The sequence below is a fragment of the Microcaecilia unicolor genome, chromosome 1 (assembly GCF_901765095.1).
Source record: "Microcaecilia unicolor chromosome 1, aMicUni1.1, whole genome shotgun sequence".
Classification (NCBI taxonomy): Eukaryota; Metazoa; Chordata; class Amphibia; order Gymnophiona; family Siphonopidae; genus Microcaecilia; species Microcaecilia unicolor.
The window spans coordinates 205,255,012-205,272,063 of NC_044031.1; the positions used below are offsets into that span (position 1 = coordinate 205,255,012).

At 45.8% G+C, this 17,052-nt stretch overlaps 1 protein-coding gene across 1 annotated transcript in view; it reads right to left on the minus strand.

Annotated features, from left to right (window-relative positions):
* The window catches only part of HECW1 (HECT, C2 and WW domain containing E3 ubiquitin protein ligase 1), a gene marked incomplete at its 5' end in the record, with an annotated part of 389,530 nt that overhangs the window by 30,958 nt on the left and 341,520 nt on the right, over positions 1-17,052 (minus strand). Inside the window, one exon of the mRNA XM_030203827.1 lies at positions 10,166-10,264. Coding sequence (XP_030059687.1) covers positions 10,166-10,264 — 99 coding nt within the window. The remainder of the gene's footprint in view (positions 1-10,165; positions 10,265-17,052) is intronic.

Genomic DNA, 17,052 nt, shown 5'->3' on the forward strand with positions numbered 1-17,052 from the left:
GATAAGCAGCATAAAATCTGTTTTACTGTTCTGGGATCTTGCCAGGTACTTGTGACCTGGATTGGCCACTGTTGGAAACAGGATACTGGGCTTGATGGACCTTTGGTCTGTCCCGGTATGGCAACACTTATGTTCTGTTCCAATCAATTCAAGATTTTATACACCCTGTTTCTTCTTGAAGCTGAAGAGCTCTATAGCCTTTCCTCATATGAGAATCATTCTATCCCTTTAATCATTTTGGTTACCCTTCTTTGTACCTTTTCCAGTGCCATTACAACTGTTTTGAGATACAGCAACCAGAATTTCATACAATACTCACAGTGCAGCCTGGAATACTGCTCCAGACAATATGAGTAGTAAAGGTGTGGACAGAAGTGTTAAACTGTACTTCCTGTACACCGCCTTGGGTGAATCTCTTCATACAGGTGGTCAATAAATCTCAATAAATAAATAAATAAGACCACGTGTAACATAGTAGATGACGGCAGAAAAAAGACCTGTATGGTCCATCCAGTCTGCCCAACAAGACAATTCATGTGTGCTACTTTTTGTGTATACCCTACTTTGATTTGTACCTGTGCTCTTCAGGGCACAGACCGTATAAGTCTGCCCAGCACTATCCCTGCCTCCCACCACCGGCTCTGGCACAGACCGTATAAGTCTGCCCAGCACTATCCCCGCCTCCCAACCTCCAGCCCCGCCTCCCACTACCAGCTCTGCTATCCAATCTCGGTTAAGCTCCTGAGGATCCATTCCTTCTGAACAGGATTCCTTTATGTTTATCCCATGCATGTTTGAATTCCGTTACAGGATAATAGTCGCATTGCAAAAGTCTTGAATAGAAGCAGAGTGGAAGTGGGCTACTGAGGCCACCTTAGCTCTCACATTATGAGCGGTGACCTGGCCAAGGAGGGTCAGCCCAGCCTGAGTGTACATATAGGAGATACAGCTAGCCAACCAAGTAGAGACTGTATGCTTCATGATGGGAATTTCCAACCTGTTAGGACCAAAACATACAAAAAGCTGAGAGGATTTCCTATGAGGTTTTGCTTGTTCTAGATACTATGCTAGAGAATGCTTGCAGTCTAAGGCAGTGGCGTAGCCAGACCTGACATTTGGGGGCACAGACTTAACATGGGGGGCACTAGGCATACAAGTGTGAGTTGTGCTTGGTATACTCATAAATAATGTCTTAGAGTGCATTTGATGATAGAATTCTAAGTAAACACTCTGTCCAACAGCTGTCCTGCATCAACATAACCCCCCCCCCCCTCAGCCCCCATACACACACTTATGGAAACTGTAGAAACACTGATATTTTTAAATATAGTCACATTATCCCATAACTTAAACTTTGCCATAATAGTAGACTTGAGTCTGGTCAACATCTCAACACACAACACAGTATCCTGCAAAATAATTATTACAATGGTGTATATCCTCCAATTTGCTGTATAACAAATATATACACCTTTTAAAACTGTGTAATAAAACAGGTAAATACATTTGAAGTAGCAGTTTATATATGTAGCCTAAGAAATCTAATATAAAAAATACCAACCCCTGACACTGTACATTGGATTACCAAGCTGTTAATTTAAACATATGTTTTGCATCCAAGGAAATCCCCCTCAGTTCCTTCTCTAAGAATGGATGTAAAGCAGAAAATGGGCATTTCCCCAGGAACTCACCGTACAAAAAAAAAAAAGTTGATTTTGGTGTAATCTCAGTAAAAACATAGACCCTCTCCAGTCCCAAGCATACTGTGAAGTACCTATAATACAAAGTAAAAGGGGCGATCAGGGAAGACAAAGCCGTAGCGAAGAGATTAAATGAATTCTTTGCTTCAGTCTTCACTGAGGAAGATCTGGGAGGGATAACGGTGCCGGAAATGGTATTCAAAGCTGACGAGTCGGAGAAACTTAATGAATTCTCTGTAAACCTGGAGGATGTAATGGGGCAGCTCTACAAACTGAAGAGTAGCAAATCTCCTGGACCGGATGGCATTCATCCCAGAGTACTGATAGAACTGAAAAATGAGCTTGCGGAGCTATTGTTAGTAATATGTAATTTATCCTTAAAATCAAGTGTAGTACCTGAAGATTGGAGGGTGGCCAATGTAACGCCGATTTTTAAAAAAGGTTCCAGAGGAGATCCAGGAAATTATAGACCGCTGAGTCTGACGTCGGTGCCGGGCAAAATGGTAGAGACTATTATTAAGAACCAAATTACAGAGCATATTCAAAAGCATGGATTAATGAGACAAAGTCAACATGGATTTAGTGAAGGGAACTCTTGCCTCACCAATCTACTATATTTCTTTGAAGGGGTGAACAAACATGTGGATAAAGGTGAGCCGGTTGATATTGTGTATTTGGATTTTCAGAAGGCATTTGACAAAGTACCTCATGAAAGACTCCAGACGAAATTGGAGAGTCATGGGATAGGAGGTAGTGTTCTATTGTGGATTAAAAACTGGTTAAAAGATAGAAAACAGAGAGTAGGGTTAAATGGTCAGTATTCTCAATGGAGAAGGTTAGATAGTGGGGTTCCCCAGGGGTCTGTGCTGGGACCGTTGCTTTTTAACATATTTATAAATGACCTAGAGATGGGAGTAACTAGTGAGGTAATTAAATTTACTAATGACAAAGTTATTCAAAGTCGTTAAATCGCGGGAGGATTGTGAAAAATTACAAGAGGACCTTACGAGACTGGGAGACTGGGCGGCTAAATGGCAGATGACGTTTAATGTGAGCAAGTGCAAAGTGATGCATGTGGGAAAAAGGGACCCAAATTATAGCTACGTCATGCAAGGTTCCACGTTAGGAGTCACGGACCAATAAAGGGATCTAGGTGTCATCGTCGATGATACGTTGAAACCTTCTGCTCAGTGTGCTGCTGTGGCTAAGAAAGCAAATAGAATGTTAGGTATTATTAGGAAAGGAATGGAAAACAAAAATGAGGATGTTATAATGCCTTTGTATCGCTCCATGGTGCGACCGCACCTCGAATTTTGCTTTCAATTCTGGTCGTCACATCTCAAAAAAGATATAGTGGAATTAGAAAAGGTGCAGAGAAGGGCGACGAAAATGGCTGTAAAAATGCAGCCTAGACTCTGCATACAGTGAACACCAGAAAATAAGTGAGGCATGTCCCCCAGTTCTGTGCAAAATATAAAGATAGCAGACGTAAATGTCAAAAACTGACATATTCCAATCATTACATTATAAATTAAATAAAAATAAGCCAAAACCTCCTTTCTCAAGTCAGGACAGTACGTTGCTGTTATGGTATCTGTCCTGACCTGAGAAAGGAGGTTTTGGTCTCCGACAGTCAAAAATGTATTTAAATTAGTCCAATAAAAATTATCACCTTATTTCCATTTTCTATTTATATTTATTAACCTTCATTAACATGGCTACGACACTACTTTGTTGTTTGGCCATTTACTTTTTCTAATGGTGTTAGTCTCAGTCTCTGGTTTCTGCTTTCCTCTGTTTTCTCTCAACTCTCTTGCCAGGATTTCTTTTCCATTTGTTATTTTCTCTCTCTTTTCCTTTCAGCTTTCTTTAATTTACTTGTCTGAATCTCTGTCTAAATTTAGTTCATCCTATCTAGTCTTAAATTTCCCTTTTTTTTTTTTTTACTATCAGGTTCATTTTCGAAAGAGAAGGACGCTCATCTTTCGACACAAATCGGAAGATGGGCGTCCTTCTCACAGGGTTGTCCAAATTGGTATAATTGAAAGCCAATTTTGTTCATCCCCAACTGCTTTCCGTCGCAGGGATGACCAAAGTTCAAGGGGGGTGTATCGGAGAAGTAGTGAAGGTGGGACTTGGGCTTGCCTAACATGTGGACGTCCTCGACCCATAATCGAAAAAAAAGGGCGTCCTTGACGAGCACTTGGACGACTTTACCTAGTCCTGTTTTTCTTATGACCAAGGCACAAAAAGATGCCTGAAATGACCAGATGACCACCGAAGAGAATCAGGGATCACCTCCCCTTACTCCCCCAGTGGTCACTAACCCCCTCGCACCCTCAAAAAAATCTTTAAAAATATTTTTTGCCAGCCTTTATGCCAGTCTCAGATATACTCAGGTCCGTGACAGAAGTATGCAGGTCCCTGGAGCAGTTGTAGTGGGTGCAGTGCACTTAAGGCAGGCGGACCCAGGCCCATCCCCCTCCCTACCTGTTACGTTTGTGGAGGAAACAGCGAGTCCTCCAAAACCCACCGTAATCCACTGTACCCACTGTACAGTTGTGGGTAGTGGGTTTTGAGGGGCTCAGCACACATGGTAAGGGAGCTATGTACCTGGGAGAAATTTATGAAGTGCACTGCAGTGCCCCCAGGGTGCCCGGTTGTTGTCCTGGCATGTCAGGGGGACCAGTGCACTATGAATGCTGGCTCCTCCCACGACAAAAGGGCTTGCATTTGGTCGTTTCTGAGATGGGAGTCCTTGGTTTCCATTATCGCCGAAAATCAGAAATGACCAAGTCTAGGGACAACCATCTCTAGGGATGAACAAAATTTCAGGATTTGGGCATCCGCGACCATATTATTGAAACAAAAAATGGACGTCCATCTTTTTCGATAATACTGGTTTCCCCACCCCTCCATAGGGATGTTTTGTGAGGACGTGCAAGGTTCCACGTTAGGAGTTACGGACCAAGAAAGGGATCTGGGGTGTCGTCGTTGATAATACACTGAAACCTTCTGCTCAGTGAGCTGCTGCGGCTAGGAAAGCAAATAGAATGTTGGGTATTATTAGGAAAGGTATGGAAAACAGGTGTGAGGATGTTATAATGCCGTTGTATCGCTCCATGGTGCAACTGCACCTTGAGTATTGTGTTCAATTCTGGTCGCCGCATCTCAAGAAAGATATAGTAGAATTGGAAAAGGTGCAGCGAAGGGCGACTAAAATGATAGCAGGGATGGGACTACTTCCCTATGAAGAAAGACTAAGGAGGCTAGGGCTTTTCAGCTTGGAGAAGAGACGGCTGAGGTGAGACATGATAGAGGTATATAATATAATGAGTGGAGTGGAACAGATGAATGTGAAGCGTCTGTTCACGCTTTCCAAAAATACTAGGACTAGGGGGCATGCGATGAAATTATAGTGTAGTAAATTTTAAACAAATCGGAGACACCTTTTCTTCACCCAACGCATAATTAAACTCTGGAATTTGTTGCCGGAGAACGTGGTGAAGGCGGTTAGCTTGGAAGAGTTTAAAAAGGGGTTAGACAGTTTCCTAAAGGACAAGTCCATAAACCACTACTAAATGGACTTGGGCAAAATCCACAATTCCAGGAATAACATGTATAGAATGTTTGTATGTTTGGGAAGCTTGCCAGGTGCCCTTGGCCTGGATTGGCCGCAGTCGTGGACAGGATGCTGGGCTCGATGGACCCTTGGTCTTTTCCCAGTGTGGCATTACTTATGTACTTATGATGTCCTCAACAAAACTTGGGCGTCCCTTTCGATTATGCCTTCCATGTCTCCGTGCAGCTTTCCATCTCTTTCCCTCACCCCGGCTCTCATATTCTACTTCCTCTTATTCTCCAGTCTTTCACTAACTCCACCCTCTTTCTTTCCACCCCTTCCATCCAGCATCTGCCCTCTTTCCCCTTCCCCTTCCCTTTCCATCATTATCCCCTCCTCTCTCTGTCTCTCCCCCCCCCACATCTGCCCTCTTTCTTTCCCCTCTTCCATCTGCCCTCTTTATCTCCCCCTTTTATATAGCATCTTCCTCCTCTCTCTTTTCCATCCAGTGTCTTCTCTCTCTCCATCCCCTTCCATCAGTATTTGCCTCCTCTCTGTCTCTCTGCCCTATCTGCCCACTTTCTCTCCCCTCTTACATCCAGTATTTGCCCTATTTGACTCCCCCTTCTATACAGAATAATCCCCCTCTCTCCCTTTTCCATCCAATGTCTTCCCTCCCTTTCTCTCCCCTTCCATGTCTCTCTTCTCTGTCTCTCCCCTTTCCAGTCATTGTCTCCCTTCTCACCCCCCTTCCATCACTCTCTCCTCTGTCTCTTCCCCTTCCATCCAGTGTCTCCCCTCTCTCTCCCCTTCCATCAGCATCTCTCTCCTGTCTCTCATCCATTCCATACAACATCTGCCCCTTACCTCTCCAGCCAGAACCTCTCCCTCTCGTCCCCCTTCCATCATAATCTCCTTCCTCTCTCTGTCTCTGTCTCTTCCTCCTCCAATATCTTCCATCTTGCTCTTCCCTCTTCCATCTAGTATCTGCCCACTTTGTCTCCCACTTCTATATAGCATCTGTCCCCTTTCCATACAGCATCTCCCTTTCTCTCTCCTCTTCCCCACCTTCCATCACTATCTCCCTCCTGTCTCTTCACCCCCCCACCCCTGGACACTCCAGCCATTGCTGTTGCTTCTTCTCCTACATATGAGGAGCAGAAACGGCAAAACAACATCCATCACTCTAGCAGGGCTGGAACAGGAAGGTGATGTCGGAGGGCAGGACCAGCATTTGCGTGCATAGTGTCTCTGGCCCCACAAGAGTGATGGATGCTGTTTTGCCACTGCTGTAGTGGTGGATGAGCGATGAGGGAATGCTGCCTTTGCTGCGTGATAGTCCCAAACTGTTGTGCCAAAGTCTGAAAAGAGATACACGGCCGCGTGGCCACATGGCTTAGAGGGAACAGTGGACAGGGGGTGCGTATGCAATGTATGCATCGTGTATGGCTATGCCACTGGAATATAAGGATCCAAAGAATAGATCCATTCCCTGTAACTTACACCTAAGAATAAGAAGTGGCTTTTACTAGTCTACTAGGATAATAATGATTTATTGATTTTTCTTCCAGGAACTTGTCTAAATCTTTTTATCCAAACATATTTTTATTGGTTTTAAACATAATACAACATATATATACATTGCAGCCATACACAATATTTAACATATAGGACTAAATTCTATAAATGGCCTTGGGGTGGAGGGAGGGAGGGAGGGAAGGAAGAAGAGGGAGCTTGGAGACCAAGTGCCAGTGTGATGCTGTCCCCTAAATTGTACCACCCTAGACAGCCACCTAGTCTACCTAGTAAACAGGCTGGCACTCTACACATAGATAGAGTCTGGGCACAGTGCAGATGGAACTCACATTTATATGCATAACTTATAGAATACTGCACGTATTCCCACAACTTAGGCACACACATTTATGTCAACTCTCTGGCTGGTGTAAGTGCATGGCCTAATATGGGGGCTGCTACTAACTCATCTATTGGCAGGGCAGAGGAAGCTACAACCTCCATGATATTTTTTCTGTGAGTGTGAGCAATCGTCAGTCTTTTGTCTTTAAAACAACAGTGCCCTTCCAAGATGTGCCAATGTCTTCTCATAATTTCCTACCTTGTAGGCACATACTTTCACAGTTAAGCTAGTATTCTATAAAGGAAAGTTCCTTTATAAAATAGGCTCCTACCAGGTACCCAAATGTAGAATTATGTACTATGAATTGAATAATATTACACTGGCAGAATTATGTATATGGAGGGCTAATGCCAGTTCTCAAGAGTTGTAAACAGGTCTGTTGTTTATGCTAATCAAAATACTCAAATGAATTATGATTTAAATCAAGTGCTTGGAAACAGATTGATATTTCACTGTAGGTAAAAGGGAAAATAGATCCAGATTCATTAAATGGTGCTCAAAGTTAGGCACCATTATGATCTGCACTAAGACAGTATTCTGTAAAGGGTGCTCCGCTCAGTGTGCCCTTTACAGACTAGTAGCTTGGTGAGCTATCCATGCCTAACTTTGGGCATGAGCAGTTATTCCTGCCAAAAGCTGATGGCAGTTGGGTGCACAAATCCAAGTGTTCTATAACATTGGGTCTAATTTCTGGGAACACCCCTGACCTGCCCATGCCCTTCCCACAGAAAGTCTCCTTTGAGTTATGTACTATGAAATTTAGGCGTGCAAGTAATAGACTAGGGCGTAGAGCAGATGTACGTGTGACTCTTAATTAGTGCCAATTAACTCTATGCTTAGAGCCAAATTGACTAGTTTACATGCATATCTGTGATCTATGCTCAAACTTGGGTGACTTAAAACAGAATCTGAGGGATTATATGTAAATATGAGATGTAATGTGGATGTCTTATAGAAGAATGTGGCTGCTTTCAGAACATGTGTTATGATTCTGTTTAACTCTGCTAGTCAGACAGGGGAATGCCTGGAACCATTTCTGATTGGCCCATCTGGGCTGAGCTGACGTCAGTCTGATCTACTTAAGCTTACCCTTCCCTACAACCCTTGCTTTGGCGTTGCCCTTTGTTTTTTTTGCTGAAGCCTTACCTTGCGCTGTTTGAGCTTTTGCTCTATGTGTTGTGGAGTTTGTTTTCTCCTTCCTTGCTGTAGCCCTCTGTTGCTCTGTCTCAGTGTGATTGCTGCTTCCAGCGTGTGTCTGATTACCCCTCTTCCCTCACCTGTGATTTCCTCTGTTTGACTGTGGTGCTTTGTGGTAAGCTCCTTTATCATTCTGTTCCAGGTTGTTTGTTTTGTTTCCCTTGGAGTTACCCTTCGTGTTGTGTTTGTATTTTGTTGTGCTTCTTGTCTTTTGGCAGATTCGGGACCTTTGTTTCTTTCTGTGGGGGTTGTTTGTTTGTTCTTCTCTGTGTTTAGGTTAACCCTTGTCTGCAGTGTTCCTGCCTCTGGAAGCTGTGTGTTCAGAGCCTGGTTAACCCTTTGACTGCAGTATTTTGCCTGCCTCTGGCAGCTGAGTGTTTGGAGCAGTCTTTCCTACAGACTGTTTTAATTCTTTTTTTGCTGTCACTAACCTCGCTATTACTGTGTACTGCTCTTTCTGAGCGGGGTGCATCTCAGGCCCGGCTCTCTATTTTTTGCTGGCTTTTCCTTCTCCTGTCTGCTGGGGGTCTCTGCTCTCTGTATCCATATTTCTCAGTCCCTCATTTCCTTTGTGTGCTGTGGGGTACAGCCTGACGTGTTTCCTATAGTTACCTCTCTTAGTTCATTTTTCCCTTGTGTCCTTAGCGAGCACTTAGTGTGTTGGTGCTCTAGTCCCCGTGGGACCCCTCGTTTTTTCTTTCTCCCTTCCCTGGGTTTGAGTCGGTTCCCGATAGGCTGTGAGGCCCGCCTGAATGCCCTATCTTCCCCTTTCTGGTAGTGCAAGTTGGTCGCGTGTGTGTGTGTGCAAGGCTTGGTAGCTGGGGTAGCATATAGTACCTGTTCAGTCCATCCTAGGCCTTGGGCTAAAAGCTATACTAGGCCTTGGCCTAGGCTCAAGGGCTCACAATCAGCCTGACAACATGCATTCAAAATGTTTTTTTTTTTTAAATTAGGATTTCAAAAATCACAATTAAAAAAAAACACACATTGGCATTCCAAGAATCATGTACAACAACAATACTAATAAGGGAAAAACAAAAATCTTGAAATAAAGAGAGCCCACTCAATCATGAATTGGTCAAGGAACAGTTCATAAAAACTGGAGGAAGATGAGAAAAGAATATCCATAAATGAAAATTTCCACTCTTAAAGACTAGTAAAAACAAAATAATACATATCACATTATCAAACATATAAACGGCAAGTGACCGACTCACCTGCAAATGCGCAGTAGAGACTTCCCTCTCTGTCCCGCCCTCGCGTCAAGACGTGATGACGTCAGAGGGCAGAACAGAGAGGGAAACGGAGTCGGAGTCACTGTCTGTCGGACGCTGCCGCCTGGAAATGAACATCACACGCACCAACCTCCACCCTCCCCCCCCCAACCCCGCCGCCGCTCCCGCCCTCCTCTGTATCGTGCCCCCTGCATTGACCTGACAGTGCCTCTCACCTCCGTGTGGAAGTGCTGCAGGCAGCAGCAGAGCAATCTACTGCTGCCTGCAGCGCTTTCACATGGAGGTGAGAGGCGCTGTCAGGTCAGTGCAGGGGGCCCGGCACAGAGGGGGGAGGGAGCAGCATCGAGGAGGGTAGCTGGAAATCTCGCCCGTTTTAACGGGCTTAACGGCTAGTATACATATAAAAGGAAAGATTACTATCATTCTTTAGTTGACCCCCCCTCCCATTCACAAATCTCTTATCCCCAGAAGAGTATCCATGTAAAAGACTAAGTACCCTTTCTCCTTTGGGAAGAAGAAACTGAGGGTTCTGCTTTCTGCGCTCAATACTTACAACCTGAGCAGTGCCTTGTAGAACGGCCTGGTGAAGAACGCATCAAGAAGGTACTGGTGGATAAGAGCAAGACCAAGGATGCGACCACTGAATCTGAACCTAGAAGAACACACATGCAAGAAATGTGAGCTCATAATCTGCTTACAAATGTAGGTAGAGGTTCAGAGCTCATTTTGAGTCACACCACTAATATTCTTTGGAGGCGCAGCTAGCAAGCTGAAAACATGAAAACTGTTTTTCTTAACGTGCTTTTTTTTTTAATCTAATTCGAATTTGTCATCCTGAATCCACACTATATCTTGAATCATAGTAATGCAAGGTGCCTATTACAATTGTTTTTCAGGTAAGATTATACTTTAATATGTAGAATGTTGAAGATCTTATCATGGTGTAATGATCAAGGTACATTGAAGAAGTCATAACTGACCTGTTCTGATATTCAAACCCAAGACCATATTACTATGCAGTTCACCTTTACACATAAATCTGTCTGTGCTATGACAAATAACACTTTACTACTAATGACAATATTTTTGTTATTGGTTTGTATACCTATATTTCCATTATTCCAGTACTCAAATTCATTACTTGTTTTTGCACAACAGCTGTCATGCTTCATTCAGTGCAGGGAACTGAGCTTCTGCATGATAAAGTACGATACTGGTACTGATCTTGCTGCTGAAGAAAAAAACTCATATTGGATGTGAGCTTAGCAGATGTTCTAGGGAAAAATTAATTCTTACCTGATAATTTTCTTTCCATTAGTCCCAACAGATCAATCCAGAGACTTGTGGGTTGTGTCCCTCTACCAGCAGGTGGAAATAGAGAGAACCTCCGAGGTTTGCTATTTGTGGACCTGTGCAGCCAGCTGAACCTCAGTATGAACGATACCAAAGCAGTGGAATGGAAACAATAGAAATCTCTCCTGACATTGTCAGACCAATTGCCCAACATACTTCCACTACTTCTATATTTATTTATTTATTTTATTTTTTAATCAAACGAAGGAACATTCAGAACAACAGCACACGAAAAAAACTAACCAACCGCAACAAAACCGCAGACAGTAAACCCAGGTGTGGGGGGGGGGGGGGGGGGGGGGGAAGCCTCTGGATTGATCTGTTGGGAATAATGGAAAGGAAATTATCAGGTAAGAATTAATTTTTCATTCCATGGCATCCCACAGATCAATCCAAAGACTTCTGGGATGTACCCAAGCAGTCCTCAAATAGGGTGGGACACCCCCAACCCGGCAGAAATCACCGACGAGCCAAACACCGCATCTTGATGAGCTGCCACATCTGTCCGATAATGACAAGTGAATGTATGGACCGAAGCCCATGTAGCTGCTCTGCAGATATCTTCTAGAGAAACCAAACGGGACTCTGCATAGGAGGAAGCTTGAGCTTGCGTAGAATGAGCACGAGCTTGCAAAGGGGCTTGCTTGCCCAATGCCACATATGCCGAAGAGATGGCCTCCTGTAATCAACGAGCTATGGTGGCCTTGGACGCCATATGACCCTTCTTACTGCCTCTAAAAAGGACAAAGAGATGGTCAGAAAGACGAAATTCATTCGTCACCTCCAAATACTTGAGAAGAGCCTGTCTCACGTCGAGGCAGCGAAGAGCCTAGAGTTGCTAAGGGTAATCTTCCCAGTGGAACGCCGGCAAATGCAGGGACTGCCCCAAGTGGAAATGAGAAACCACCTTGGGCAAAAACGAAGGAACTATCCTAATTGATACCCCCACCTCCGTAAAACACAGGAAGGGGCCTCTGCAAGAAAGGGCCTGCAACTCTGAAATTCTCCAAGCGGAAGTAATGGCTAGTAGGAAAACCGTCTTCAAGGTGAGATCCTTAATCATAATCCACGATAAGGGTTTGAAAGGAGGACGATGAAGTGTTTTGAGAACTAGATTAAGGTTCCAAGATGGTAGAACTGGAACATGAGGAGGGCGCAAACGATTTACGCCCCTCAAGAAACGAACCACATCCGGGTGGGAGGCGATGGAAGCCCCCTGAAGCCAGCCACTAAAACATGCCAGAGCTGCCACCTGCACCTTAAGAGAACTTGAGAGTGATTTTTGTACAGCCTCCTGAAGAAACGCGAGGATAACTGATACTGTAGCTGAAGCTGCTGACAATCCCGAACTCACACATCATGAATCGAAGGTACGCCACACCCTAGCATAAGCTATTGAGGTGGATCTTTTCCAAGCCTACAGCATCGTAGCGATAACCGTGTCCGGATACCCTTTTCTTCTCAACCTCACCCTTTCAAAGGCTAGGCTGTAAAACCAAAGGGGGAGGGATCCTCCATCATGACTGGCCCCTGCAGCAGGAGACTGTCCTGCGCCGGTAGCAGAAAAGGACGATCGAACAGAAGCCTGATCACATCTGTGTACCAGGGTCTTCTGGGCCAATCCAGGGCCACTAGGATCACTCGATCGGGATGACTGGCAAAGCGAGTCAGTAACCTGCCCACCATTGGCCATGGGGGAAAGGTATAGTGCAGGCCCATGGGCCAAGGTTGAAGAAGGGCATTGATGCCTTCTGAGCCCAGCTCTTGTCCCCAGCTGAAGAAACGGGGAACCTTCGCATTGAATGCGGTGCCCATTAAGTCCATCTCTGGAATCCCCCAACGGGCAGTTATCTGATCGAAGGCCAGAGGGGAAAGCGTCCACTCCCCCAACTCCAACTGGTGGCGACTGAGAAAGTCCGCTTGCACATTCTGTGACCCCGCTATATGAGGCGCTGTCAAGAAAGAGAGATGAGTCTCTGCCCAACGTCAGATCAGAGCCACCTCGCGCGTGCTAGGGATGCACTCCTGGTGGCCCCCTGATGGTTTACATAGGCGACCGCCATCACATTGTCCGAAAGAACTCGAACTGGACAACCGCGGAGAAGAGACAGAAACTCTCAAAGGGCCAGACGAATCGCCCCTAACTTCAAGCGGTTGATGGACCATGACGCCTCTGTCGAAGTCCAAACGCCCTTGGCCGTCTGTTGCAGGCAATGAGCCCCCCAGCCAGACAGTGACACATCTGTGGTCACTATCTTCTAGTCCGGTTGCCAGAGGAATGCCCAACACCAGATTCTTTTGAATGAACCACACGTGCATGATTGTCAATCTCTGTTTCACTCCCTCGCATAGCCATCATTAGCGTTCACTCAGTACACAGCAATCAAACCCGTGAGCCGCTGCATCCACGTTGTCGGGGTTTTTTTTTGTTTTTGTTTTTACTGTCAGTCCGTCCGTGACAGGTACTGTTCAACGCTGTTTTTGTTGGATAAGCAGTGTCTTTTGTCCGCATGCTGCCACTCTTTCTTATCCTCCTAACGTCCCCCTGATCAATTTGTGTGACGCTTCGCTCCCTTGGTAGTCCAATTTTAATGTTACACCTTTTTTCATACACAGTAATTTTTTATATATACAGTCTTAACGTTGTATTTTTATTTTATATTTTGTTGTTTTGTACACTATGTGGCCCCTGAGGCTGGCGGTGCGTCTGGTGGAGCACGGACCCGTGTTGGGTTTCCATTGTTGGTGCCACGGTGGAGGTTTTTGATCCATCCTCTCTGCCTGAAGGTCGTGTGTCGTCCTCTACTTCTCTGGGATATAGTTATACCAGGTTAGAATCTAGTCAGGAAAGATGAGGGGAGAGAATGGCGGCCTATGTAAACAGTGGCAGAGGTATGCACAGCGTGGGCCCTCTGCATGTACATGTGTGTGTGTGTGGCGGTACCTCTAGGAGTGGGGAGTGGTGGGGCAGTTTTGGAGGTGAGTTGCTGTGGCAGTTGCAGGAGGTAGTTATGGATGTGGGAGCAGTACTGTATATAAGGTGTTAATGCAGTTTTGAGGGGTGGGGTGGTTAGCATGGTGTTAGGGCAGTTGCAGGAGCAGTATGCAGAATGCTAGGGGAGCTTTTGGGGTGGGGTTACCATGGTGCTGGGGCAGTTGAAGAGTACTTCATGGGGGTGGGGGCAGTTTGTGGAATGCTAAAGCAGTTTTTGAGGTAGTAAAGATATTGAGGGAGTACTTTTTGAGGGTGGTTTTGGAGGGTTGGAGAACGTTGGAGGAAGGGTATTCTTGGTGGGGGGCTGGGAAAGTAGAGAAGGAGAGGTGGTTTGAAAGAAGGAATTTCTAACTTCAGTTTCAAATTATGTATCTTATTATTCTTTCCAACCTAATGGATGTTGGAAGGAATTATACAGCATGGGTTCAATGTCTGGGGACAAAATACCTGTAACTGAAAATTTAACAAATTAAATGAAATTTGACATGTAGGAAAATCTTTTTAGACACATCAAATTAGAAAACCTGCCAGATGTTGTTTGGAATATCCCAGCTGTAGTGTCATCTGAATGTAAGAGACCCTGTTTGGTGGTGTATGTTGGGGGGGGGGGGGGGGGGCTTCCTGATGTTATAGTGGGTGATCATCTGGCATCCATGATCACTGGCAGGTGTGGCCCAGTGTTAGTGTCCAATTCAAGAGAAGAGTCCTAGACTTTGGAGAACCTCCGTTTTTTTGATCAGTATCTGCAGAAACAATAGTTGGGCTATTATTTAATTATTGAAATATATACTAGTTTTTATAACCTTGTAACTTCATTATTTTGTATTTTAATTGGCATTTATTGTATTATTTAAAACTAGATAGTGCGGGGCAGACTTATACGGTCTGTGCCAGAGCCAGTGGTGGGAGGCGGGACTGGAGGTTGGGAGGCAGGGATAGCGCTGGGCAGACTTATACGGTCTATGCTTGAGCCGGTGGTTGGGAGGCGGGGCTAGTGCTGGGCAGACTTATACGGTCTGTGCCAGAGCCGGTGGTGGGAGGCGGGGATAGTGCTGGGCAGACTTATACGGTCTATGCCAGAGCCGGTGGTGGGAGGCAGGGATAGCGCTGGGCAGACTTATACGGTCTGTGCCAGAGCCGGTGGTGGGAGGCGGGGATAGTGCTGGGCAGACTTATACGGTCTGTGCCAGAGCCAGTGGTTGGGAGGCAGGGCTGGTGGTTGGGAGGCAGGGCTAGTGCTGGGCAGACTTATACGGTCTGTGCCCTGAAGAGCACAGGTACAAATCAAAGTAGGGTATACACAAAAGTAGCACACATGAGTTGTCTTGTTGGGCAGACTGGATGGACCGTGCAGGTCTTTTTCTGCTGTCATCTACTATGTTACTATGTTACTATGTGTGAAGACGGGCCGAATATGGCACCCGAACCTCGTAATCCTCCAAGAGCGGAGAACAACGGCTCAGAAGGTGCCAATGGAGGGGGCGCATGTGAGCTCTGGCCCACTTTACCATGTCCAAGGTGGAGGCCATGGAACCTAGAACTTGTACATAGTCCCAAGCCCGTGGGTTCGGAGTTTGAAACAGTGCTCGAAACTGAGCCTGTAACCGCTGTGCTTGAGCTGAAGGAAGGGAAACTATCCCTGTTCGGGTATCGAAGCACACCCAGCTTTTGGGAAGGTGTTAGGCTGCACTTCGAGAAGTTGATCACCCAACCAAGCGACTGAAGTAACCTGACCACTTTGTCGGTTGCCTGCCGACTCTCCTCGAAACAAGATGCCCGCACAAGCCAGTCGTCTAGATAGGAATGGACCTGAATCCTTTCCTTCCTAAGATAGGCCGTTACTACTACCAGGACCTTGGAAAAGGTCCGAGGTGCTGTGGCTAGGCCGAAGGGCATCGCTTTGAATTGAAAATGAGGACCGAGCACTGCAAAGCGAAGAAAGCGCCTGTGGGGAGGCCAAATTGGAATGTGTAAATAGGTCTCTTTGAGATTGAGAGAGGTCAAAAACTCCCCTGGCTGTACTGCTGCGATCACCGATCGGAGGGTTTCCATGCAGAAAAACCGAACCCGTAAGGACCTGTTGATGCACTTGAGATCTAAGACGGGTCGCAAAGAACCGCCCTTTTTTGGCACCACAAAATAAATGGAGTATTGACCACACCCTCTTTCTGCTGGAGGTATGGGCTGGATGGCACCCAGCCGTTGTAAGTTGAGGAGGGTGTGTAGAATGGCCCGCACCTTGGCGGGACATTTGCAAGGAGATTCCAGAAAAGAGTCTACTATCGGACGAGCGAATTCTAACTTGTAGCCGCCTCTGATAACCTCCAAGACACATTCGTCGGATGTTACCCTGGTCCACTCCACCAGGAATAGGGACAGTTTGTCCCCAATAACCGGCTGGATATGGATCAGGGCCCCATCATTGGGCGGACCTGGCTGCGAGCTGGTTTCTGTTACCGGAAAGGAAGGCCCGCCTGTCACCTCGAAAGGGCTGAGGCCTCTGATAAGACCTTGCTCTCTGAAAAGAGGCCCCGCGACCTGGACGGTAACGCTGTGTATCCCTAAACTTAGGTCTAGGTCCCGCCGGTTGTACAAACTTGGACCTGTCCTCCGGGAGGCGCTGGCCCTTAGAGTCACCGAGGTCCTTCACAATCTGTTCTAAGTCTGTCCCAAACAAAAGCTTTCCCCTAAAAGGAAGCCTTGCTAAACAGGCCACATCTGCAGTCCAATGCTGCAACCACAGCTAGTGAAACCTCCTTCGTCGAAGCCCTCAAAAGATCAAAGAAGATCCGCAAGGAAGGCTAAACCCGGACTCCAAGGCCGGCAAAAGAGCCACAAGATCTTCCGGAGAGGAGGCTTTCTGTACCTACCACTCCTGCAACAGCATAAAAAGAGAATCCTTACTTTACAGTGGGGCTGTTAGTGACATCTGGGCCACAGTTAGATGACTTTCTGGCAGATGATTTCCTAGCCACAAAGAGGACATTGTCTTTTTCTAAGGAAAGCTCCAGGATGACACTACCAATCATTCAACTTCTATGTCATTAGCATGAAGGAACAGACTTCTCTGCTTGTTCACATAAAAATACAGT